The sequence below is a fragment of the Pteropus alecto genome, unplaced genomic scaffold (genome assembly GCF_000325575.1).
Source record: "Pteropus alecto unplaced genomic scaffold, ASM32557v1 scaffold63, whole genome shotgun sequence".
NCBI classification, from domain to species: Eukaryota; Metazoa; Chordata; class Mammalia; order Chiroptera; family Pteropodidae; genus Pteropus; species Pteropus alecto.
The window spans coordinates 5,236,684-5,262,510 of NW_006434897.1; the positions used below are offsets into that span (position 1 = coordinate 5,236,684).

Genomic DNA, 25,827 nt, shown 5'->3' on the forward strand with positions numbered 1-25,827 from the left:
TTTGTATCATTCTCAATTTTTCCTATACTTCTACATACCATTATACAACACATACACGCTAGGTTATGAAATGTAATTATACTGTTGGTTTGCATTTTTTAAAGTTAAATTTATTTGTGTAACACTGGTTAATAACATTATGTAAGTTTCAAGTGTTCAGTTCTATAAGACATCATCTATATTCTATACTGCATTATGTGCTCACCACTCAAAGTCTAGTCTCCTTCCCTCACCATATATTTGACTCCCTTTACCCTCTGGTAACTGCCATACTGTTGTTTATGTCTATGAATTTGTTTATTTCATTCTTTTCCCCATATGAGTGAAATCATATGGTTCTTACCCTTTTCCACCTGACTCACTTCACTTAGCATGATACTCTCGAGATCCATCCATGTTGTTGCAAATGGCAATATTTCATTTTTATGGCTCAATAGTATTCCACTGTGTATAAGTACCACATCTTCTTTATCCAGTTATCCGTTGAAAGACACTTGGGTTTTTCCACATTTTGGCTACCATGAATAATGCTGCAGTGAACATAGGGGTACATGTGTCTTTACAAGTAAATGTTTTCAAATTTGAGGGGTAGATACCCAGAAGAGGGATTTCTGGGTCATATGGTTATTCTGTTCTTAATTTTGTTGAGGAATCTCCATATTATTTTCCTTAATGACTATATCAGCTTACATTTTACTAGCAATGTACGAGAGTTTCTTTTTCTCCACATCCTCTCCAGCACTTGTCATTTCTGGTCTTACTCATAATAGCCATTCTAACAGGTGTGAAGTGGTATCTCATTTTGTATTTGACGTGCATTTCCCTTATAGCTAGTGAATTTGGAATTACATTTGCATATATCTATTGGTCATTTATATGGCTTCTTGGGAGAAATGTCTGTTCACTTTGTCCGCCCAGTTTTTAATTGGATTGTTTGTTTTTTTGTTGAGTTCTACGAATTCTTTACATATTTTGGATATTAGCCCCTTATCGAAGATATTTTTTGCAGATATCTTCTCCCATTTGGTTGGTTGTCTTTTTATTTCGTTGATGATTTCTCTTGCTGTGCAGAAGATTTTTAGTTTGATGCAGTCTTACTTATTTTTGCTTTTACTTTCACTTTTGCCAAGTTCACAAAAACCTCTCTGAGATCAAAGTCCATAAGTTTAGTACCTATGTTTTATCCTATGTATTTTATTTTTTCAGATCTTATATTTAAGTCTTTAATCCATTTCAAGTTAATTTTTATGTATGTTGTTTGATAGAAATCTAGTTTAATTCTTTTGCATGTGGTTTCCCAGTTTTTCCACCATTTATTGAAGAGGCTTTCCTTTCTTCATATATATGTTTGGCACCTTTGTCAAAAATTAGTTGCCCATGTATCTGTGGGTATATTTCTGGGCTCTCAGTTCTGTTCCATTGATTTGTGTGTCTGTTTTTCTGCCAGTACCATACTGTTTTAATTTTTGTGGCTTTGTAGTATAATTTGAAGTCAGAAAGTGTGATATTTCTGGCTTTGTCCTTTTTTCTCTGGATTGCTTTGGCTGTTTGGTGTCTTTAGTAATTCCATACAAATTTGATCATTTTTTATTCTATGTCTTCAAAAAATACCATTGGGATTTTGATGGGGATTGCATTAAATCTGTATATTACTTTACGTAATATGGCCATTTTAACTATGTTGATTCTTCTCATCCATGAACACGGAATAGCTTTCCATTTCTTTGTGTCTTCAGTTTCTTTCAAGGTCTTGTAGTTTTCAGTATATAGTTCCTTCATTTCTTTTTCTGATATTTTATTCTTAGTGTATAGGAACACAGTGGATTTTTTACATTGATTTTGTATCCTGCAACTTTACTATATGTCTTTATTGTTTCTAATAGTCATTTGGTGCAGTCTTTAAGAATCATGTTATCTGTAGAAAGTGACAGTTTTACTTCTTTGTTTCCAATTTGGATGTCTTTTATTTTTTTCTCTTGCCTGATTGTTCTGGCTAGGACTTCTGTACTATGTTGAGTAACAGTGGTGAAATTGGGCATCCTTGTCTTGTTCTTCACCTTAGAGGAAAAGCTTTCAGGTTATCACTGTTGAGTATGATATTAGCTGAGGGTTTGTCATACATGGCCTTTATTCTGTTGAGGTACTTTCCTTCTCTACCCATTTTGAGTGTTTTAATCATAAATGGATGTTGTATCTTGTCAAACACTTTTTCTGCATCTATTGATATGAGCATTTGACTTTTATCTTTTATTTTGTTAATGTGGTGTATCACATTGATTGATTTGTGGATGTTGAACCATCCTTGCATCCCTGGAGTGAACCCGACTTATTTGTGATGTATTATCTTTTTAACGTACTGTTGTATTCAAGTTGCTAGTATTGTTTATTGTTTTTGCATCTGTGTTCATTAGAGATATTGGCATATAATTTTATTTTTGTATTGTCCTTGCCAGGTCTTGGTATCAGGGTAATAATGCTGGGCTCATAAAACAAGTCCAGAAGAGTTTGAGAAGGATAGGTATTAAATCTTCTTAGAATAGCTGGTAGAATTCACTAGTGAAGCCATCTGATCCTGGACTTTTGTTTTCGGGGAGGTTTTTGATGACTTTTAATTTTCTTACAGTCAATTCATCTAGTTAGGGTTTCCAGTTTTCATGGTTCAATCTAGAAAGGTTATGTATTTCTAAGAATTTGTTCATTACTCCTACGTTATCAAATTTGGTGTTGTATAGCCTTTCATGGTATTTTATTTTTCATATTCTTGTATAATCCTTAATTTCTGTAGATTCTATTGAAACTTCTCTTTCATTTCTGATTTTATTTATTTGAGCCTTTTCTCTTTTTTCATTAGTGAGGCTAGCTAGAGTTTTGTGGATTTTATTCATATTTTAAATGAACCAGCTCTTTGTTTCATTAATTTTTTTCAGTTGTCTTTTGTTCTCTATTTCATTTAATTTTGCTCTAATTTTGATTATTTCCTTTCTCCTGCTGACTTTGGGCTTCATTTGTCCTTCTTTTTCAAATTCTTTAAGTTGAAATGGTAGGTGGTTTATTTGAGATTTTTCTTGTTTCTTGAGGTAGTTATATAGTTCCATGAACTTCCCTGTTAGCATGGCTTTTGCTAAATCTTGCAGATTTTAGCATGTCATATTGTCATTCTCATTTATCTCTATGTATCTTTTGATCTCTTCTTTTATTTCTTCTTTGATTCAGTAGTTCTTCAGTATAGCATGTTGTTTAATCTCCATATATGTAGTTTTCCAGCTTGCTTTTTGCAGTTAATTTCCAGTTTCATACCATTGTAGTCAGAATATGCTTGATGTGATTCCAATCTTAAATTTATTGAGACTAGTTTTTTGCCCTAACGTATGGTTTATCCTTGAGAATGTTTCATGTGCACTAGAGAAGAATGTATATTCTGTAGTTTGAGGATGGAAAGCTCTGTAAATACCGATTATGTCCATTTGGTCTGAAGTGTCACTTAAGGCTAGTATATATATATTTTTTAAGGCTACTATTTTTTTTATTGATTTTCTGAATGGATGATCCATTGCCACCAATGGGGTAGTTAGATCTCCTACTATAATTGTATTTTTGTGATTTTCTCCCTTTAGATCTATTAATAATCGCTTTATATATTTTGATGCTCCCTGTTTGGGTACATAGATATTGATGTGTTAGTCTTCTTGATGTTTTGTTTCTTTTATCATTATAAAATGTCCATCTTTGTTTCTTGTTACCTTTTTTATCTTAAAATCTATTTTGTCAGATATAAGTACAGCTACACTGCTTTTTCTGGTTGCCATTTGATTGGAATACAGTCTTTCACCCCTTCTCTTTGGGTGTTTGTCTTTGTAGTTGATATGGGTCTTCTGAAGGCAACATAATTGTGTCTTGTTTTTTAATCCATCCTGCTACTCTATGTCTTTTATTTTATTAATTTATTTTTTTAACGCCTATGGCATCTGATATTCCTAGGTATTCTCCTATCCAAGTACTAACCAGGCCCGACCCTGCTTAGCTTCCAAGGTCAGACGAGATCGAAATCGTTCAGGGTGGCATGGCTGTAGTACTCTATGTCTTTTAATTGGTGAATTCAGTCCATTACATTTCGGGTGATTATTGATTTATGGGGACTTCCTATAACTATATTATCTTTTGTTTTCTGGTTGCTCTGTGTCTTCATTTTTTCTTTTTCCCATGTGTTTTTGTCTGCTATTTTAGTTTGGTGGTATTCTATGATTTTTTCCCTCCATTTCTTTTTCGTTACATGTCACAGTTATAGATTTTTGTTTCATGGTTACCATTGGGTTTATGCAAAAAAAAATTTTTCTTTGCAGAAAAGTTTTATACATTCAATAGTCCTTTTCTTCTGATTGTATCTTATGTTCCTTCACTTTTACAAGTTCAGTCCTTTTCTCTCTCCCCTCTTATGTTTTTGTTGTCACAAATTATCCCTGTTTATCTTGTGTTCATTTCCAAATTGTGGAAGCTATAGTCTTTTTTTTTTTCCTTAAAGCTTTTACTCCCTTAACCTTATGTTATAGGAAAGTGTTTAATACCCTACTTTGAATAAGAGTTGCAGTTTCTGCTCCTCTTTATCTGTCGGCATCTTACAGTTTTGTATTCTTTTGTCTTTGTTTCAGATTGAAGAGCTCATTTAAACATTTCTTGTAATAGAGGTCTTGTACTAAATTCCCACAGCTTTTGTTTGTCTGGAAAAGCCTTTATTCTTCATATCTAGAGGATGATTTTCCTGGATATATTATTCTTGGCTGATAATTCCTCCTATCAATATTTTGAATATTTGGTTCCACACTCTCATAGCTTGTAGAGTTTCTGCTGAAAAAATTTGATGATAATCTAATGAGTTTTATTTATATGTTACAATCTTCTTTTCCCTTGCTTCCTTGAGAATTCTTTGTCATTAACTTTCAACAGCTTTAATATAATGTGCCTTGGAGAAGGTCTTTTCTACATTGAAATAATTAAGTATTTTGTTTGTTTCTTGGTTTCAAAGGTCCAGCTCTTTACATAGGTTTGTCAAGTTCTCATCTGTTATTCAAACAGGTTCTCTGTTTCCTTCTTTCTCTCTCTTCTTTGGGTATATTTATTATATTAGTATTGTTCTTTCTAATGGAGTCAGATAGTTCTCATAGAACTCTTTCATTTTTTTTTTAAACTCTCAATTATTTTCTTTCACCTGAGTAATTTCTACATTTCTATCTTCATAGATCACTAATTCTTTCCTCCATCTGGTCTATTCTATTTGCTAAGCTCTCATATTCTTCATCTTGTTTATTGAGTTACTCAGCTCCAGAATTTCTGTTTGGTCTTTTTTATAGATTCAACCTCTGTGGTACAGTACTCCTTTTGTTTGTTGATTTTATTCTTGAGCTCACTGAACTGCCATTCTGAGTTTTCTTGTATCTCATTGAGTTTTTTTATAACTATTAAATTATGAATATTAAATTCTCTGTCATTTAAATCACAGTATTCCATGTCTTTGAGTTTATTTTCCGGAGATTTTTCATTTTCTTTCTGAATTACCTTGTTACCTTGGTTGTTCATAGTGCTTGATGGATTATTTCTCTATTTGGGCATTTGAGGAACTGAAATCTTTTTAAAGTACTTGTTGCTTTTAATCATTTAGCAAGTTGATAAGTAGAGGGCTTTCTTTTGTTTTCCAGTAGATGGTGGTATAGAGCAAGTTTTTGTTTTCTCTTACCTGCACTGCTGGGAGTTCCAGTATCTCTGTGGGGTGATGTCTCCCTTCTTGTGGAAAATGCCCTATATTCTCTGAGAAGGTGGGTTTCCCCTTTATGACTGAGTCACCTCGGTCTTCAGGGCACCACTCCCATAGTGGTGTGCAGTGGGTGATAGGGCTCTGGGCCTTGAGTTCTCAATGCTGCTTTCCTGTAACCAGAAGCCACTGGCCTATTGTTATCTGAGGTATCCCATCTGCCTCTACCAGGTTCAGCCATGATTGGTGGGGGAGGAGTGGGGAATGGGGGACAGCGGGGAAGCAGATTTGTGCACCTTTGGCTTTGTTTTTCCTACTGGGTTTAGCCATAGAGAGTACAGGCCACTTCAGCTGGAATGTTGCTTCTGCCCTTTCATGACATGCCTCCATTGCTGCCAGTCTGCTAGGAGCCATTGGGCTATGGGAGGGTGGCAGGGGGGTGTAGATTTGTGCATCTGTGCCTTTTTTTTTTCCTAGTCATGGCAGCTGTTCCACAGCAGGCACCAGCCTCTATATTGTTTCTCTGCTCCATTCCTGGGCTCAGCTTCAATGTGTACCAGCCATGCAGGCCAGAATGCTGCCTCTGTCCCTCTGTCTACTGTATATGGGGTTGCAACATGACCCTCCACTACTACTGTGTTCCCTCTGGCTGCAGCGAGTGCTTGACTGCATCTGTGGTTCTCATCTTTGTCCTTTTGCCTGTCCTGCCTCCCCTGCTCTCCCAATATGCCCACCTTCAGATATCTCAATGTGTAAATCTTTCTGACATGGTTGAACAGGAAATCCTTTGTTGAATTATAGTTGTCAACTTGTAACTTCAGGAAGACAGACCAAGAGGTTTTTCTCAGTTTGCCATGATGCTGATGTCACTCCTGGTTTGCATTTAAAATAGTCATTTCATGATTTATCATGGATAAGTCATCAGTACAATATATCCATTTAAAAAAATGGCTTCATAATATTTCTCTGGACTACCCATAGGATTAGTTTATTAACTGTTTCTCTACTAATTAGCATTTATGTTTTCCATTATTTTGTTATTATAGTACTAAAGTAGCCTTAGAAGTAAATGTTTATGTCATTATATCTGTAGGCTAAATTTCAAATTAGGATGCTGAATCAAAGGGCATGCACATTTTAAATTTTAATAGGTATTTCTGTGTTACTTTTTTAAAGGTTGTGTCAATTTATTCTTTCATTAACAGCATGTGAATAAATGCCCATTTCCCTGAGTGGATGTTTTTTAGCTTTTTAACCTTTTTTGAAACCTGCAATATACAAAAATAGAAAATATGTGTGTTCTCGTAGCCCTGTCATCCCTGTATTGGAGTAGATTCCAAAGTTGATATTATTTCATCCATAGGAAATACTTTAAATCTTTAATACGAGCAAGGAAACAGTATTGTGTTGTGTGGGGCCGCCTACACAGAATGTTAAAATTCTTCCTTTTTTCCCACTTATTAGCAGTGTGACCTTGGGCAGTGTTGCCTAACGCTTCTGTGCCCTCTGTTTCTTTAGCACTAAAACAGTATAATAATGGTACTGAACTCATAGGTTGTTGTGAAGAATTGATAGTCAGTGTGAATTTCTTACTGTAGTATGTAGCACATAGTATGTACATAGCAAATGTTAGTAGCTACTTGTTCTTAAAGGCCATTTAATGATAGAGAATGATATAGGAAATGGTTAACTGTCTTCCTCATTATCATATTCTTAGTACTAATTGTAAAAGTTCCTAAAAGATAGTAGTCTTAATAAACATTTGTTGAGTTGCAAAATGGTGTGGGAAATTTTACGTATTCTTTTTCATTCTCATAATTATCTCAATATTCCGTAGTCTTTACATTGAAAAATTTGTAGAATAAATTTATTCGACAGTTGTGTCTAATCTTTTTTTTCTCGAACAATTCATCTTACTCATTAGCTTAACAGATATTTATTGTACACTTACTACTAGGTGCCAGATGCTATTTTAGGTATGAGGATGCATAAGGAAACAAAATGGGCAAAGCCTTTGGCCTCATGGAGTTTACAATCCTCATTAAATTTGAACTTCAACTGATTTTTTTTCTTCTCATTCTATACTTCTCATTCTATACTATACTTCTGTACTATACTATTTCTTTTTTTAAAAAAAAATGTCAAGTGGCAAGTTACAAGGAAAGAAAAACTGAGGGTTTTCTTGTTTTTTAAGTAAACTTTCATGGTCTATCTTGGAATGGATCGGACAGTTATCAGTCCTCTTCACCTTTAGTACTGTACACTTTTGAGGTAATGTATAGAATGGTGGCTTTGTCTCACCAAGGTAAGATAACTTTCAAACTATAATACATTAAGACAGAAAACAATTTTGGATATATTAGGACACTTTTCAACAAAAGGCCTTTTTAAATACCTGTAAGAGACAGTTACATAAATTATGATGTTGGACATTGGTTTTACCACAAATTGATCTTCTGCAGAAAATATAATGTTGCATATTAAACAATAAGGGTATCTTTTAGGCATTGCTTTCTGGAAGTTTATGAACCCTAAATAAAAAAAAATAATAATATCCAAAGTTTTTACTCTATTTTAAAAGGTAAAAATATGAATATTGATGTTGTCGTACTCACCCTAGCTATTTTTTTTCCACTTCTCTACATGTGTAAGAATAAGTGAAACATTAAGTAAACATTTCCATCAATTCTGTGGAATAAATTCCTAGAAAAGGAATTAGACTAAAAGATATATACACCTAAAATTCTGAGAGGTGCTATTTAGATTGCCTTCCAGAAAGGCTATTACAATTCTTAGTGTTCAAAGTGCCTATTTGCCCATGGTTCATTTACCATTTTTAATCTTAGGATGAAAAAAAAAGTATTTTATTGTTAATTTATTTTACCTATCTTTTATTATTAAGTTGAGCATCTTTGTTGTTGTTGTTGTTAAACTGCCTTTTGTCCATATTTTCCTTCTGCAGTTTCACGTTTTATTTTTAAATATTGAATTTACATGACATTTACATTTACCTGGAAAATGGGGTACATCTCTATTTTGTTGCCTCGAAAGTGATGATGGATGCCCCCAGTAAAAGATGAGACACTTAATTTGGAAGTGATATTTAGTGTAGAATAATAATTTTTCTTTAGCTATATAGAAAAATTTTCATTAATAATTATGAATAGATTTAGAGATAGTAAGTAAGCATTGTGTGCTTACATAACCTTTTGTACTAAAATTATAGTTTTCTCCCACATTGAATTGCAAATTTTTGCCTTTAGATATTTTATATATATGTAAAGATTTGGTGTCATTAATGTTAACAACCCCAAAAAAGTTGTATAAACACATATTTAAGGCTGAAGAATTTCTTCATTGATAAAACAAAGCTCTTGCTCTTTTAGGAAAGAAACATGACTAGGTGACATGGCATAAATCATCTAGTTTGAAGCTTTTTTCCAGACTTAGAATATTACTAACAGTGCTCACATAACCCTAGCAAATACATGAATGTTGATGAGGTGGTTATAGTTCCCCTTTCTTAAACTAGTTGCCAGAAATTATTTGGCATATACATAAATAAGCATTTATTTTATGAAATAAATTGAGAGAAAAAAATGTAAGCATACTAACATTAATGCTAGTGGCATTCAATTATTTTGTTATTACATGAAATTTTCAGCTTGCAACTTAAAAGCTGTCATGTTTGTATTTTGAATATTGTATTTCTATAACTTTTATTTCTAACTGCATAGAATACTGATAAAATTTATACTGAAATCTTAAACCTTTGTCAGCTTTAGCAGATATTTTCATATTAGCACAATATGTCTAAGGAATTTGCTCTCTGAAAGCAAAAGTACTTAAGAAATAGGTAAATATATACAAAGGATAAATATGTAACATAAGTTTTTGAAAACATGTAGACGGAGTTTGTTACTCTTTCAGTCTTGGCAGAATATGCAAATTTCCTGTTACTGTTAGGCTCTCCTGCTAGATTAAGAGCATTATTTGCTTGAACTACCTATATTTTAGTTCCTCATTTGCTAAATGAGAATATTACTTGCTTTGTGGTTTTGTTTTGGGAAGGAAATGAAACAGCAGTTTATAAAAGCCTTCTGCAAAGCCTGGATATAGTAGACAATTATAGGTGTCATTGATGCTATTCAGATAAGCTACACTGATGAGACTCAACTTCTTCTCACCGCTGACCCCTCAGTTACTGGGGAGAAACCTTTCCTCTCATTATTGCTCTGAAGAACTGCTCATGAATTTAGTGATGCACAATTTTAGCATTAAATGTGATGGTTTACAAATACCTTATTACAGTGATTTCTACTTTTGAAGGACCAAAGAGTCTCTGTTTATTTTTCCTTCCATTCTGTTGACATTTATTGAGTACAAATGGTATGTAGAAGAAATAATATTGGGCCTGTTGTCAAGAGAACTGTCTGCAAATGTAGTCATTACAATAACATTTTTGCTTTTTTTTTGCATTAAGGATACTTAGAATATCTATGCAAACTTTGTCCTTCTCTGTTTTAGAAGGTGGCGGACCCAGGAAAAGAAAATTATCTTCTTCTTCAGAGCCATATGAGGAAGATGAATTTAATGATGATCAGTCCATAAAAAAGAAAAGACTAGATCATGTAAGTTACATTTGAATCGCAGTAAAAAATTAGCTGCTTAAGCACAGAATTTGTTGAGTGCGTGGATATCAGACCTGAAAATCTACCTAACTGAATTTTCTTTCTTTTGTCTCACAAGTCAAAAACTCTGTGTTTGTGTTTCATTTGTGACTGTTTTTGCTTTTTTAAAGAAATGTATGTGGTATTAATTGCTTTTTTTCTGAGTTATAAAATTAACTTTAAAAAATATTTTAGTGGTATATAAATACATTTTTAAATATACTTTAAAATTAAAAATTTTAATGAAAGTTACATACTTACATATGGTTATTCAGTATTTATGAAAAACCACACTTACATATGGTTATTCAGTATTTATGAAAAACACCTGTTACCACCACCAGCACCATTTCCTCCTCTCCAATGGCAACTACTTATTACTCTTCTAGATGGCTCCTTTGATATTTAACTGGTTATCTAAAAATAATAGTGGTTATATTTTTATTGAGTTACTCTAGTTTTCTATTGATTTTTTGCTTTATGAATAGGACTACTAAGAGGCCTCCAGTAAATCCAGACATTAGTCCTCCCTGTCTCTGCATTTTGACAACACAATTTCTTCTTGGTAATCCAAATCAAAAAAATCACTGCAACTAACACAGTAACCTCTTTTTTTGCCTGTGATTTACTGCAGTGGTCCCCAAACTTTTTGGCACCAGGGACCGGTACTCTAATGAGAATCTAATGCCTGATGATCTGAGGTGGAGCTGAGGCGGTGATGCTAGGGACCCCTGGTATGAGAGTCTAGGCCCACATTTTAGTTTACAAACCTATGCGTAATGGCTATGGGAGAAATAACATCATGTAGATTGCTGATTCAGAACATTTGCCTTGCTTATACATCCTGTTGAACGACATATCAGGGTGTTACAAATTCCCATGCTAACTTTCACTAAGTGATATTACTGTCTGTAAGTCAGCTGCTTCTCATTGTTGAGGCATATGTTAAAACTAGTGGACTCCTTGGGCATGAATCCATTTATGTACTTTTCTTCCAGCAAAATTAGCTCCCTGGTCAGAAACATTGTTATATCACAGTGTACTGTGAATGTGAATCAGGGTTCCTAGGGCTGCCATAACAAAGTACCGCAAACTGGGTGGCTTAAATAGCAGAAATATATTATTTCACAATTCTGGATGCTAGAAGTCCAAGATAAAGGTGTCAGAAGGGTTGGTTCTTTCTGAGGCTTGTTGCATTCCTCTCTCCTGGATTCTGGTGGGTTGTTTTTGTTTGTTTGTTTTTAGGTTTACAATCCAATGGTTAGACATTTATATAATTTATAAAGTGATTCCCCTGCTTATTCTAGCACCCATCTGGCACTACACACAGCTGTTACAGTAATATCGACTATATTCCCTGTGCTGTACTCTTCATCCCCACAACTGTTTTGTAGCTACTAATTTGTACTTCTTAGTCCCTTTATTCTGGTGGTTTGCTGACAACTTTAGCGTTTCTTGGTTTATAGACCTTTATCTCATCTTTGCATTGTGTGCTCCCTATGTGCATATCTTTCTCCAAACTTCCCCTTTCAAGGATACCAGTCATTAGATAAGGAGCTCATCCTAATGAACTTATTTTTACTTGATTACCTTGTAAAGATCCTATCTCCAAATAGATCACATCCTGAGGTACTGGGGACATGAATTTTGGAGGGACAATTCAGCTCATTCGGTATAGGAAGAAGGAGGTGGATAGGGAAGGTAACTTCATACTTAGAGCAAGTTTCTGTTGTAGTATCTTCCATGAAGAAAGGGATCCAAAGTAATCAACTTCCTACTGGACAGTTGGCTGAATCTCTCAAGGAATGGTGCTGTTATGGGTACTCATTATAGGCCTCTGCTCTTGGCACGTTGAGAACTCAGTAGTAGCAATAGCCATATAAATCATGGTATGGAAAAGTCTTGTTGATCTCTATGTACAGCCTCAATCCCTGTTGCAAAGGTCATTTGTATATAGACCTATTGAGCAAGCATCCAAGTGGCTATGATCTTAGTGGTGTTCACAGAATAGATCTTCTTGTCTACCTAGTTATTAAAAAACTCTACAATAAATGCCCTTTGCTGAACATTCACATGGAACACTGTTATCCTTATATTCTGTTCTCAGAAAAACTGAGAAGTTTAACAATGCACCTCTTCCCTAGACTTCTGGTCAGTGATCTATCACTTGTGTTCTCCTTAGCTACTATCCATAATATAACATTGATCTATACCTCTGGCTCTCTCTTTCTATACAAAATAGACAGCAAGATGTACAACAAGTTGTGCACAGGGTTACTCTCTTAAATGGTATTATATTATAGCAGCCGTTCACTTTCAGCTTCTCACAATTATGTGAACAGTGTTCAAAATTTTCCCCTCACTTTATCTAATCATGAAGAATTCCCCAAAGTGCCTTAGATACTGGTTGAAGGAGATGCAGCAGTAAAGCAGAAGTACCATGGGAGTCTGAGAATTATTTGTACCATAATGCCTTAGATACTAGTTGAAGGAGACGCAGCAGTAAAGCAGAAGTAAGTACCATGGGAGTCTGAGAATTATTTGTACCATACTATTTGTGCTGCAACTTACTTGTACCTTCTGAACCTGCTCAAGTCCAGTCTCAAATACACCATTTCCACTTGCTGCTGCTCGTGCTCAGTTTTAGGCTTGGTGGATCAGATACTCAGATCACATAACAGCTCAAGTCTCATGGTCACTTGATGTTCCATGGTCAACCATCCTGCTCCTATCAGGACCCCTTATCAAACCAACAATTGTTTCATAAAAAGAGATCAGCCCGTTCAGTTTTAAAAATGTGAATTGTTTCAATGTAGTAAATATGTAAGAACAGTTTGAGTATAATCTGAGTTTTGCATTGTCTATGTGTAGTTTTGTCTATGACAAATACTAGATGAACACAGAAAACTGTACCTAGCTGAATTATACCACATAAGATACATAAAACACACACACCTCAGAACATCTACTGGCTGCCTCATTTCACCATGTTTGTTATTCCACAGAGTTGTTTTACTGTTCTTTCATGTTTGTGAACTTTGCTGTTTTAGAAAGGTGCTCACTCACTCAACATCCTAAACATGTCTAAGCATTCTGGTGCATGCAAAAGGAAAGTTTTAAGTATTGAGGAGAAGCTTGAAACAAACGTTTGGAAGAAATGAAAATGTGATTTTGAGTATATTTTGAGCAATAGGCATAAAGGAATCTACATTGTCACAAAAATAAAAGTACGTGGCTGGACCACCTTCAAATGCTGTCAAGTCAATAAGAACAAGTATAAAGAAATAGAAGAAAAGGGAAAGTTGTTGAGCATTTGGATTAAAGACCAAAGAGTGAAAATATCAAGAACAACCTTTTACGCATGGATCTTTATATACAAAGGGAATGTATATAAATGGAAATCACTGTATCCTGCAGAAGTAGCTCCTTTTAGTGACAGTAGTGGTTGCTTTAGTGGTTTTGACAAACTTATAAGCCATCAACTGTTACACAAAGCCATGCACACAGTTGGGAAAACTGCAAAATAATTTTCCAGTGGTGATACAAAAGTAAACTGAAGGAAGGCAGCTACACATTGAATTAAATTCTCAATTTTGATGAAACAGGTATCTGTTATGAATGCGTACCTCAAAGGACCCACATCCGAAAGAGAAAACATACTTTAGGATTTAAGGCATTACTGTAATGTTCAGTATCAGTGCCTTGTAGAGACTTGAAACTACAATCAGTAGTAGTTTATCACTTACCAAACTGAGCCTTTTAAAAGAAATAGTTAAAGTCAGCTTTAGAGTTCACAACAGTATAGCAAATATGAATTGACTGTCCAAATCTGCATTGATATTTTTACTTAATTTTTTTTCTGTTACAGAGGATTATTACAAAAACAAAACTCAAATGAAAAAACTTAGCTTTTAAAATTCTTATAAGGTATTAAGCTTATCTCTATAAAAGCTGAACTTACCCCAAATGTTTTTTCTTTTTTTTTCCTTTTTGCCTCCAAAAACCACCTCTCTGAAAGAGCCCCTTGATAAAAGTGATAACATTTATGGCTTACTATTTAAAGTGAACATTTAAGTTGCTAATTGCTAGTATTCAAGGTGAGCATGTGGATATGGTTATGGAATGTTGGAAGATATTTAACATCAGAATGGCCATGCTACTATTGTAGAAGCCTGTAGTGATACAACAAGTGTTAGGTTATGTGTGGTGGAAAATTCTCCTTGATTTGTGATTTGATCCTTCAGAGAATTTTTTTTTATTCTTTATTTTTAAATTAGAGTTGGCATTCAGCGTTATTTTATATTAGTTTCAGGTACTTCAGAGAAATGTTTAAAATTCAAAACAAGCTGTGTTGATTTAAGAAAACAGGTTGGATTTGAGGAGTTAGAAAATGAAGATGTTGAAGAGTTTCTAGAGTCCTATCCTTATTTAGCCAGAGAAGACTTGAAACAGGTTGCTGCTGATGGCCATATAGGTGCAAGAGGTGATGAAGACGACAATGAAAACTAAAAACCTCCACAGTGACAGCGTAACACAGCAAATTATCAGGTGTTTTAAATGTTATTGAAAACATGTACTGGTTTGAAAATAATGGTTTACTACTGAATGTAGTAGGAGAGTCTTGCATGGCATCCATTTGAATTGGGAACCATACAGGCAATTTTAATATGAAAAGAGGGGGCTAACAAAGCAACAGAAATTTATTTGTTTTATGTATTTGTTTATTTTTTAATTTATCATTTATAGTTTCACCCAGTATGGCGAAGATAACAAAAGTACAACGAGCAATAGATGCCCTTCCATAGCTGGTATTACAGCTTTCTGTTCATTTTCAGATAACTCTCCTTCTGCCACTTCCTAGTAACTCACAAGCTGCAACCCTTCCAATGCAAACATCCCCAAGCAAACTTCAGTTCATATTTATTGTGTCATATTTATTGTAGTATTAATGTATGTCTTACCATTTAATATGTGTAAAATTGTGCTGCCCTTTTTTAAAAGGTCTCTTTCTCTTTTTCCAATGTGTAATTGATGAAATTTTTTAATATTGTACCTCTGACTGGATTGTTTTCAACACTGTAGTTTTTATTTTCATGACTGCACAGCACAGTAATTTTGGAAATGCATATGTCAAGTCATAGCAGAACAGACTGTAGTTGTCAGCAGAAGCAGACTTGACCTTGCTTCAGCAGAAGCAGACTTGACCTTGGGTCTGTGCTGTGATTTTCCTATTGGGGCTTGCCAGAGACTTGATACAGCTTCCTTATTAGCCATAGATTCTTTGAGAATCATTGCATCTGTTTGCTTGTCATGAAGCCCAAGCAACAGAGCACCTTATACTACTCTCTGAACCTACTACAGAGCCTTGTCAACTGGGGCCCCATTCATAACTGTCAGTCTTAAGGGCTACTTCGTAAACAGTAGAGCAGCGCACACCCTAATGAAGTATACCTTACCTCCAACATCCAAATAGGGCAACCAAGTGTTGTACCTCTTTTAGAGTCAGGCAATGTGCAACCATTTGTCTTTTTTCTCTCCTAAAAATTTAATTTGCAACACGATCCCTGTTGAACCTCCCAAAAAGCTTGCAAGTGGTGGGCCTCAGAATATGAAGGTGGTTATTTCCCACTCTGACATGTATGTATGTATCTTACTAAGGCCATCTAAAACAGCCACTTCTTCCTGCTTATTAAGTCCAGTCAATGTGATGTCTTCAGTGTAGAAGAACAAAGTGATATTCTGTGGACTGTGCAAAACTATCAAAGCCTTGAGTACTATATTATGAAGGAGAGCAGAAGAGTTACCGTAGCCCTAAAGACAGTGAAGGTGTATCTATCACTGACCTGCCCAGATGAAAGCAAATTGCTTCTGTTTGTCCTTTCGGATTGGGATTGGAAAGAAAAATCATCTGCCAGATTTGATAACTGTGTAGTTATATTGATCTAGTCCAATAAAGATAACCACATCTGGTACAGCAGCTATAGTTGGGGTCATCCCTGTTTGTTTATGTTAACCTAAAATAACTTTCCAAGACTCATTCAGCTTTTGTCTAGGCCAAGGAAGCACATTACATTGGGATGGAATGGCGGTGTAAATTTCTGCAGTTCCTTCAGGAATGCTGCTGCTGCTTGAGAGGGGCAATTCTAGGGATGTAGATTTGGTGTTTCCTACAATAACGGCCCCTACTCCATGAGTCAAGGAACTAATAGGAGATTTCTGCCAGTGCCAAATGTGTATGTTCCAGCCCTGCATTCTGAAACCAAAAAAATAACTACAGGACTGACTCATAACCCCTAGACCCACAGAGACAGATTTGGCCCCATTTCCAAATCACCTGGTGTTTATAAATCTCTAGTGTAACTGTTGGACCACATAAGTATTTTCAGTCTTGGATTAACAGAGCTCATAGAAGTGTGGGATCCAAGAGCAAATAGCAAGTGATAAGAACACGACTGAATGTTTAATTTGTGCTATCAAATATTTGATTCCTAAAAGATTTTCTGTTTGGTAAATATTTTAACTTTTTTTTATTGAGGTAAAATTCACATAGCATAAAATTAACCATTTTAGAATTAGCAATTCAGCATCATTTAGTGTGTTCACAATGTTGTGCAACTACCATTCTTGTGTAGTTCTAAAATGTTTTTATTACCCCATAATATTATGCTATACCTTTAAGCAATTTCTCCTCATTCACTTCTCCCCCCAACTCCTGGCAACAACCACCAGTCTGCTGTCTGTCTCTGAATTTTATCTATTAGATATCTAAGTTTCTGTTCCTATCTTAGCTGGTTATTATCTACCTATCACCTCTAAAAGACTTGTTCTTAAGTTACAGCGTCTTCAGCTGTAAAGCGTGGATGGCAGTCTGAATTCTTGAGAGCTTTGAAGTGATTTCTCCAAATCTTAGTGTTTTATTATCTTCTGCTCAAAATCCTGCTTGCGAATGAATAAGGACCTCAGTTTAGCCCTCCAGGACTTATGCAATATTACCTCTTATTTCCTTTTCAGCCTGATAGCCTGTCCATGGTCTCTGTGCTTCAGCCCAAATGGGCCATTACTATTACAAAAACACATTGCAGTTTTCTTCTTTCTACTCCAGACTTCCATAGCATCTTATTTGTCTTTGTCTTATGGGAACCTCATCCTATTCCTATGTGCAAGAGAAGTATCACTCACAATTTAGTTATTTTTATCTTAGGTAGTGAAAGAAAAAAATAGTACTTAGATGTTGGATAAGAAAGGAGGTAGAAGAGAAAGTATGAACTGTATTTTCTTCTATCTTCTTTGTATATCATGTGGTGTAGATCTAAGCAAAGTAGATTGCTTTTTGATTGACTAAAATATAGCATTTTTCTTAGGCGCGAACCCAGAGAATATTTTTTTTGCTTAAATATGGAATATTTACCAGTTTCTTCAAGTGATGACAGAAAAAAAGGAAAGAGATTGTATGTATGAGCAGCTACAATTATTCTTAGATTAATGTTTAATTTATATATTTAGTTTCACATAAGTTTCTTTTATCATTGTGTCATTTTTATGTTGTGGCTGAGCAATTAATATTTAAGCTGTTCTATGAATCAAGACTGAAGTAAAATAAACTTTTTTCTCTCAGTATTTGAAATACATAGGGGAGCATGAAACAGCACAGATGAGATATTTGAATTTTTTTTATTAGCTTGGAGATATTTCAGTTTACCTGAAATATACTTGAATTATTTTGACTTAATTTGAGAAACATCCTAGTTTTTTAAGCAAATTTATCTCATTTTGAGCACTGTATAAATGAAGTGTGAGTTGAGTTATTGGATATGCAATCAAGGTCTTTCAGTGGTCTCAAACCAGAAGTATTTTTTATCCTTAATGGCATAAATTTGTCAGTTGTTACATGAACAAAAAAACTTAGTGTGATAACTTCCGAATCAAGTCAAAATACAAAATGTAATTTGTCTTGAGACTGTGGTTATTGATGATGTCTTAAATTGGTTCTTTTTTTTCCCCTCCACATCAGGGAGAGGAATCAAATGAGTCTGCCGAATCTAGCAATAATTGGGAAAAGCAGGAAAGTATTGTATTGAAATTACAAAAGGAATTTCCCAATTTTGATAAACAGGTGAGTAGTGTTCAGAAATTTAATAAGTGGGTACTAAATGTTCGTATTACAAAATAGCATTAGAGATTAACCATGTAAAAGTTTTGTATGCATTTTGCATTTTTCTAATTAAATATTTTTTTATTATTAAAATGTTCATACAACGTTATAGCAATAATTATAACAAACATAACTATATTAATGTGAACTCATGTATAAAATGTAAATCATTTAGAAAGCTATAACCTCAGGTCAGTTGTTTGAGCTTTTTTTCATATTCTTTTTCTTTAAATTTCTCATAAAGAATTTTAAAGTATAATACTGAATTTTGGTGTGTTAATATTCTATAAGCTTTGCTCTGTTTGCCAGATAGTGAGGATACTTTCAGAGTCGGTAAAGACCCAAGCCAAGTGTGCCAGTGCCACAGGGACCACTGTTTCATCATATATATAATTGTATAGAGAAACACATTATTTAACATTTGGAATACATTTACATTTACATTTGAATTATTCAGGTATATGTACAGATCATATATCTGCTTACTTCTGGTGAGCTGAATACAAAATCTTGCCGCTTTACTGGTTCTTTACACCTGTTGAAACTATATGTTTTGAAGTTGGCAGTTTGTAAAAAACCTAGCTTCATGTTGAAATTTAATTGAGCAAACATTTTTTGATCTTCTAGTATTCAGAGCACTTCATAGGGAAAGTTGAAATGCAAAAAAAGTCAAGCATCCTTTCCTTTGAAGACTGTTATATGTTTGTGGAGGTGAAATTACATAAACAGAAAACATTTATAAAGTAGCATAAAAACAAGTATAAAATAATTAGATACATTCTATTAAGTAAGTGCTTTACTTATTTTTAAAAGCATGAAAGTTTTCTTTGAGTTCTAATTTTTAATTTTAACAGAGATCAATAACTAATTTCTAGGAACTAAGGGATGTACTCAAGGAACATGAATGGATGTACTCAGAAGCTTTAGAATCTTTAAAGGTATTTGCAGAAGACCAAGGTAATTATCTAATCTGTGCTATTATTATAGAAAATGCACACTTCGCATTATATTTTTTATTTTAGTATATAAGAAAATGTAAAACTTTTCTAATAATCAGGGAAAGGGATTGCAAAAGATGTTGGAAATAACCATGTAAAATTTTTTTAAATGATCAGTTCTCAAATGTTTTGGCCTATTCTTTATAGCAGTGTAAAATGAAACAAATATCTTTTTCTATTTGGATAACTTTTTTTGATAGAGCTACTTTTAAACTACCATGTTTTATTGAATACAAAAGAAATGTTTTTTATATTTTAACAGCTGCCAGGATGAATTTTAGGATTTCTGATAAATTACTGTATTTGCTGATAATCACTGTAGTAATATAGATATCCTAGCCTGCACTTGCATGAATGGCAGAAGCCCCAGTATCAGAAACTTAACAAGGTGGGAATCACTGGCATGGGAGAAAGTCCGTGATCCCATCATGGAACACTCTTAACCATAGGAACCAAATGTATATGAGAAATAGTGGGGAAGAGTTGAATCATACATGATTAGTAACATCCTTAAGCAAGAATTAAGTACACTAGCTCTTTATAATTGGCATTAGTTTTTTCTGTTTTTGTTGTTGTTGTTGTTGTTATTAAATGAATTCTTTTAAGAAAGGCTATACTACAAATGCTTTTGATGGCACAGAGATGATATTGTGTGGAGAAAAGAAAGCCACCAACATCACAAATTCTGAGTCTGAAATATGATTTAGAAGAAATAGATTACGAATGTGAAGAAATTTGAGGGATACTTTATCCAATTTATTTTGCTTATATTTTTTTATATATGCACAAGAATGAAGGTGTATGATAATCAGTGTGTTATTCTAAAAGCTCTTAGAGTAGATAAAACAAACATTCTAAATAAGTCTTGTGTTAAAGATTAATTGGTATGTATTTTCTTACTGGTACATAAAATAACTACCTTCACTCACAGGCATCTTAGAAACCTATGGATTATAATACATTAATCAATGATAAAGTAGTGATGCCTTTTAATAATATATTTAGGTAATTAAGTAATGATAAACTAGTTGGGGATGGTGAGGGGAAAATTAATTATAATATGGAAGGTTTTAATTTATGGTAAGTATTGTTTTTGCTGTATCCATCAGTGTTGACATAGGGATGGGGCTGCTAAGTAACATCTGGTACATCTCATAGATATGCAGCTGCCATTTACATTTTTAGGACTTTTGTTAGAAAATGGAGATTTATATTTAATCCACTTTGAAAAAGTTATCACCTGTTTTTGGAACTAATTATTTCAACTATTGTATCATTTCAAATTCTACTTCACTGTTTCTCTTTAGAATGTATCAAGATTTAACAATAAATTATAGTTAGATTATGTATACAAAAGGAAATCATACATTTAAATATTTTAATTATCTTATTTGAAGTCCTACATCATTATATTTAATTTATATCTTCTAATTTAGTTATTTTTGTCTTTATTTGCACACAGATATGCAATATGCTTCACAAAGTGAGTTTCCAAATGGAAAAGAAGTTTCTTCAAGGAGTCAAAATTATCCTAAAAGTGTAACTAAAACAAAATTAAAACAGAAATGTGCCATGAAACCACAAAATGGTTTTAACAAGAAACGTAAAAAAAATGTATTTAATCCTAAGAGAGTCATTGAAGACTCTGAATATGATTCAGGTTCTGATGTCGGTAGTTCGCTAGATGAGGACTATAGTAGTGGCGAGGAAGTGATGGAGGATGGCTATAAAGGTAAAATTCTTCACTTCCTTCAAGACGCTTCAGTTGCTGAACTTACTTTGATTCCTCAGTGTTCTCAGAAAAAGGCTCAGAAGATAACAGAACTCCGGCCCTTTAATAGTTGGGAAGCTCTGGTAAGGCTACATTCTTTTTTTTCCCCCTTGTGTGTGTGTTTAATTCACAGTACCGCTTATAGTCAAGGTGTCTTCAGACCAGGGAAGCATAGATGGGTGGCCTTAACCTGTGTAGAGTCAAACTTTACTTTCATTGTAAGCCAATAGTATTTCAAATAGTGTCATATGACCTAATTTTGAATGAATTAAGGGGTGATTTTCCTGAAAAAGCCCAAGCTGATTGGCTGGGCATACTGTCACTCATTCTTTTGCATAGAAACTTGGTTCATTTCACTGCAGAAGAAGAAATTAGAGCCTTACATTTAGGAAGGAGTTGTTTGCTAGCCTGTTCTGATCTGTTGCTGCTGAGACACCATGCAGAAAGCAAGGATGTGGCAGAAATTTTACTACAAGTACTTGAAGAGCAATAGCAACGTCCAGGGGAGCTCCATGATTCTAAATGCCAGCCTAAGTGTTTTATGCTTCACCACAAAAGAAGCAATTGTTTATTTTCTTTTTCCTTTAAAAGTGACAGCTCAGTCTCTAACATGTTTTTCTTGGTTAAACAACGCAGCCATTTTATGGAGTGTAGCAGGCTGCAGCATTTTTAATTGGAAAGATAGAAAAGTGTGTGGAAGCCTAGAATTCAAGCGTTAGGTGAAGGGAAAGCATAAGTACTGGTAAGTACACTCTGCATGATCATTTTCTGGAATTTGATTTCCTATAAACAACTTTTAACAAAAATACCTGTATTTTGAGCTTTATAAGTGTCAATAGCAGATCTTATTCATACGGAGAAATATAAGAACTCTGTCTTTTACATTTTGCTTTGACTTTTGTGAGAATGTTGGCTTTTGTAACATGAATTGTATATAGGCCCTATTGTGAACGCAATATAGATTATTTTTTACTGCCTTAGAGGATTAACTGACTCTTGATATTTTATAAATTTTTAGAAAGTTCTATTCCCTAACTTTAGAGAGTAAAGTTGCTTTTGTGATTAATTTTATACTTAATGACAAACCTATATGAGCATAAGTTCCTTCAATAAGTGTCTTAAAGTGGTGGTATGTGAGGGCCCTGAACAGTAATTGTAAAAGCCTTTTCTGAAAAATTAAAATATTTGAAAAATATAGAAACAAAATTACTAGTATTTCCTAGCTAAAAAAATAAAATAAAACCATCCGTTTTGCCTGAGGCCTTTCTTTTTCTTGAGAACATCTGTCAAAGCAGGCCCCTTTCAAAACTTGTTCAGCTTTGCCAGAGTGATTTATTTGTTAAAGTATTTGCTGAAGGGCTTTCTTGTTCTTTCTTTCCTTTTCTTCTTTCTTTTAATCTTAATGGTCTCCTATGTTATTGCAGAATCGAGTTGCTCAGGCTTGTTGGGATTCTTATTTATTTAATAAGGAATGCAGTTATCTGCAATAGTATGTTTAGTCACTGCAACTACTTGCCCAAATATCTTATAGTAACAGTAAATTAAACCAGAATTATATATGCCAGATGCTTTTAAAAATATTCAGCAACATAACATGTAGAAAGCATATTCTCCTACTAATTAATTGGCATCGTTTAAATTAGTCTTAACATGAATTTGCAGATTATGTGTTACTCAGTTAAACCTTGTCCCCTTTGTAAAAGTTGAACACAGAGACTCTGTTTTTTACTAGCTGTGCTCACAAGTGTAATTGTTGATTATTTATGTAACAGTTAAGACATAAACTTGCTACTTGAGTTCAGTGACTATAGGGCTTTGCTGTCCTGAAAAAAAATAGGTAAATGAAGAGGTTTTGGGAAAGAACAGTTAAAACTAGCAAGTCAGTGATAGAAGCTTTGAGTTTTAATTAGCTTAGAACTTTAAACTTCTACTTTCAATTACTTTACAATTTTGAATATGACTGATTTATAGAGCAACTTAATAACAAAATTATAAAAAGAAAAGTACATATTTTGGTAAAAAGCTTATACAATTTACTCCTTCCCTATTAATCAGAGAGGTTTGATAATGTACTTGTAAATAACTTCAAAATGAAACAAAAGAAAAAAAGCATTTACTTTTGTTTTCATAGGTACTGTATTTAGATGAGCATTAGTTGAAATTTTAATTATGTCAGTCATACGTTAATGACAGTTACAAGATGCATTATGTATTAAGAACAGCGTGCAAATGTCTAGTAACTCTTAACATTATTATTGAAGCTTATTTAGTCTTAAGAGTTTGGAATTTGGTATAAGTTTAAAATTCATTAATATTTCATTTAAAAATGCATTACTAAGCCAACAAATTGATTTCATGCATAAATTGTAATGATTTTTGTTATAACTGAAGTCTCTATAGCACATTGGTAGGTAAACGAAGTCATTAGTATTTCATTGTCTTGTTTTATAAAAATAGTTTGTGAAAATTATGTTAGCACTGCTTTTTATAACAAAATTTTAAAAGTTAAACATTATTGTTAAGGACTTTCTCATATTCTAATCCTCATGTGAGGATAAATTAGTTATTTAACAAAATGCATGCATTGTAGGGGGTTGTTTATGTTTGCAGCTTTATATCCATTTTTTTTTCTTTGAATTAAAACTAAATATTGTTTGTCAAGCTTTCTTCATAATTTTTCCATTTTACTTATTTTTCTGCTTAATAGCAGTGAAGTACATTCTTGATATAAGGAACCACATCATTAAATCATGTGGTTCTGGAAATATAGCCGACTAAAAATGTCACTAGTTTTCAAACATGTACTGTTAATGTGGTAAAATTGGGATTTTTATTGCCAAATTTCACACATTTGATGGCATCAGTTCACCAACCACTTAATGAATTGTCTGTTAGCCTTTTGCAAAGTAGGGTGGAGATGCTATTATGTCTATGATGATCTTATTATATTGCATCTTTATACTTTAATCAGAATAGTAATGTATACTAACCAAATCAAGTACAACTCATTCATGAATAGTTTAACCTAAAAACTTTATGTATGCATCTACTTCCTTAACATTGAGATCAATGTAGATACAGTTTTCCTTGATAGTTAACCAAGCAACCCAGGTTGAGTTCATTTTTTAGTTCATTTATGTTCCTTGTTGTGCTGTTGCCATCTATCTACTAGTAACTTAGACCACAGGTTTCTTTTTTGCTTTGTTTTTTCAGTGGTTGTAGAATATGTCTAAATTTATCATTTAAAGCATTGTAATGCCCACTGCTTCCTTCCTGATAGGTGGCTTGCGTTAATTTGTGTATAAAATTACAGAATTCAAGCTTTGTTTTAACTTTTATAAGTTTATACTCTGTCTTCAAGACTGTTACTTGTTGGGGAATTAAATCTGCTTTTAAACAGTTTCCTCCTTATAGAAATTCAAAAATGTTTGCACTGTAAGAGTGACACACTGTGGCAAGAGACAGGTACTTCAGTTTGTGGCTATTTTTAAGGAAACATTTTCTTAGAGTGATACGTGAGCTTTTAATTGTAGTAATCAAGGCCATATTGGTGTTCTTTTATTCATGTAATTATCCAGCAAATAGCAATTACTTTTATTTTCTTTCTTTCTCCCTGGAAAAATACATTATTTTTTTAAAGAATGATTTATTTTCCTTGTCTAAAATTTAAAAAGTACTCGCCAAGAACAAAGAGAAAGTATAGTCAAAATTCGACCAGAAATATCCACCAATAAGTACTTTATTTCATCCATTTATGCTTATATATATATTTAATATTTATGTGAACAGGATTGTATTTTATATGCTTATCAATAACTTTAAATTTACTAGTGGATCCTGCAGTTACAGAGTACTTTGTATTTCTTAAATCTTTTTAGTGAAGTAACTTACAGGTTGTTAAATGCTTTTAGTCTTCAGAAAACAGCAACAGAACAGTACATATTGAATTAAACTTTGTTGGATCAAACCATTTTTATCTCTTTTTTTAACCCCCTCACGGCTTTTAAACAATTTATCACTGGTTACATTACCCACAAAATATTAAGGCTACATTTTTTAGCCTCTTTTGTAGTAATTGTCCAGTGGGTATAAACAAAAAATACTGAGATTTTTGGAAAATGTCCTTAAGGATTTCTTCTTTCTTCTGGTCAAGAAGTCACTGTGATGGTAGGAACCACATATTGAAGATATTCTAGTTCAAGTATTAAACTAGAAATATTGATTTTCGAACTACTATACCTGATCTGAACTGCTTCCTTGGGTCTTCATTTACACAAGAGAGAAATACACTTATGTTTTATTTAAACCCCTGATGTTTTGGATTCACTGTTGCTTATAACAACCAATCTTAACCGATTAATCGTTCATTAAAACTTTCTCCTTGAAAATCTGTTTGCTGATGTTTTACGTTCATGGACAGTGTATCACTACTAAGTAAATTTAAATTCTAAACTAGCAGCAGTAATTGGGATCATCCCTAACATTGGTTGGCT

The 25,827-nt window shown here is 33.5% G+C and overlaps 1 protein-coding gene across 5 annotated transcripts in view; it reads left to right on the plus strand.

The window, feature by feature from the left end:
- SMARCAD1 (SWI/SNF-related, matrix-associated actin-dependent regulator of chromatin, subfamily a, containing DEAD/H box 1) overlaps positions 1 to 25,827 on the plus strand; it is a 75,316-nt gene that overhangs the window by 22,027 nt on the left and 27,462 nt on the right. For all 5 annotated transcript variants that reach the window (XM_015588459.2, XM_015588458.2, XM_006910737.3 and 2 more), the window contains exons 6-9: positions 10,271 to 10,374; positions 18,425 to 18,526; positions 19,441 to 19,522; positions 21,026 to 21,417. In XM_015588459.2, coding sequence (XP_015443945.1) covers positions 10,271 to 10,374; positions 18,425 to 18,526; positions 19,441 to 19,522; positions 21,026 to 21,417 — 680 coding nt within the window. The remainder of the gene's footprint in view (positions 1 to 10,270; positions 10,375 to 18,424; positions 18,527 to 19,440; positions 19,523 to 21,025; positions 21,418 to 25,827) is intronic.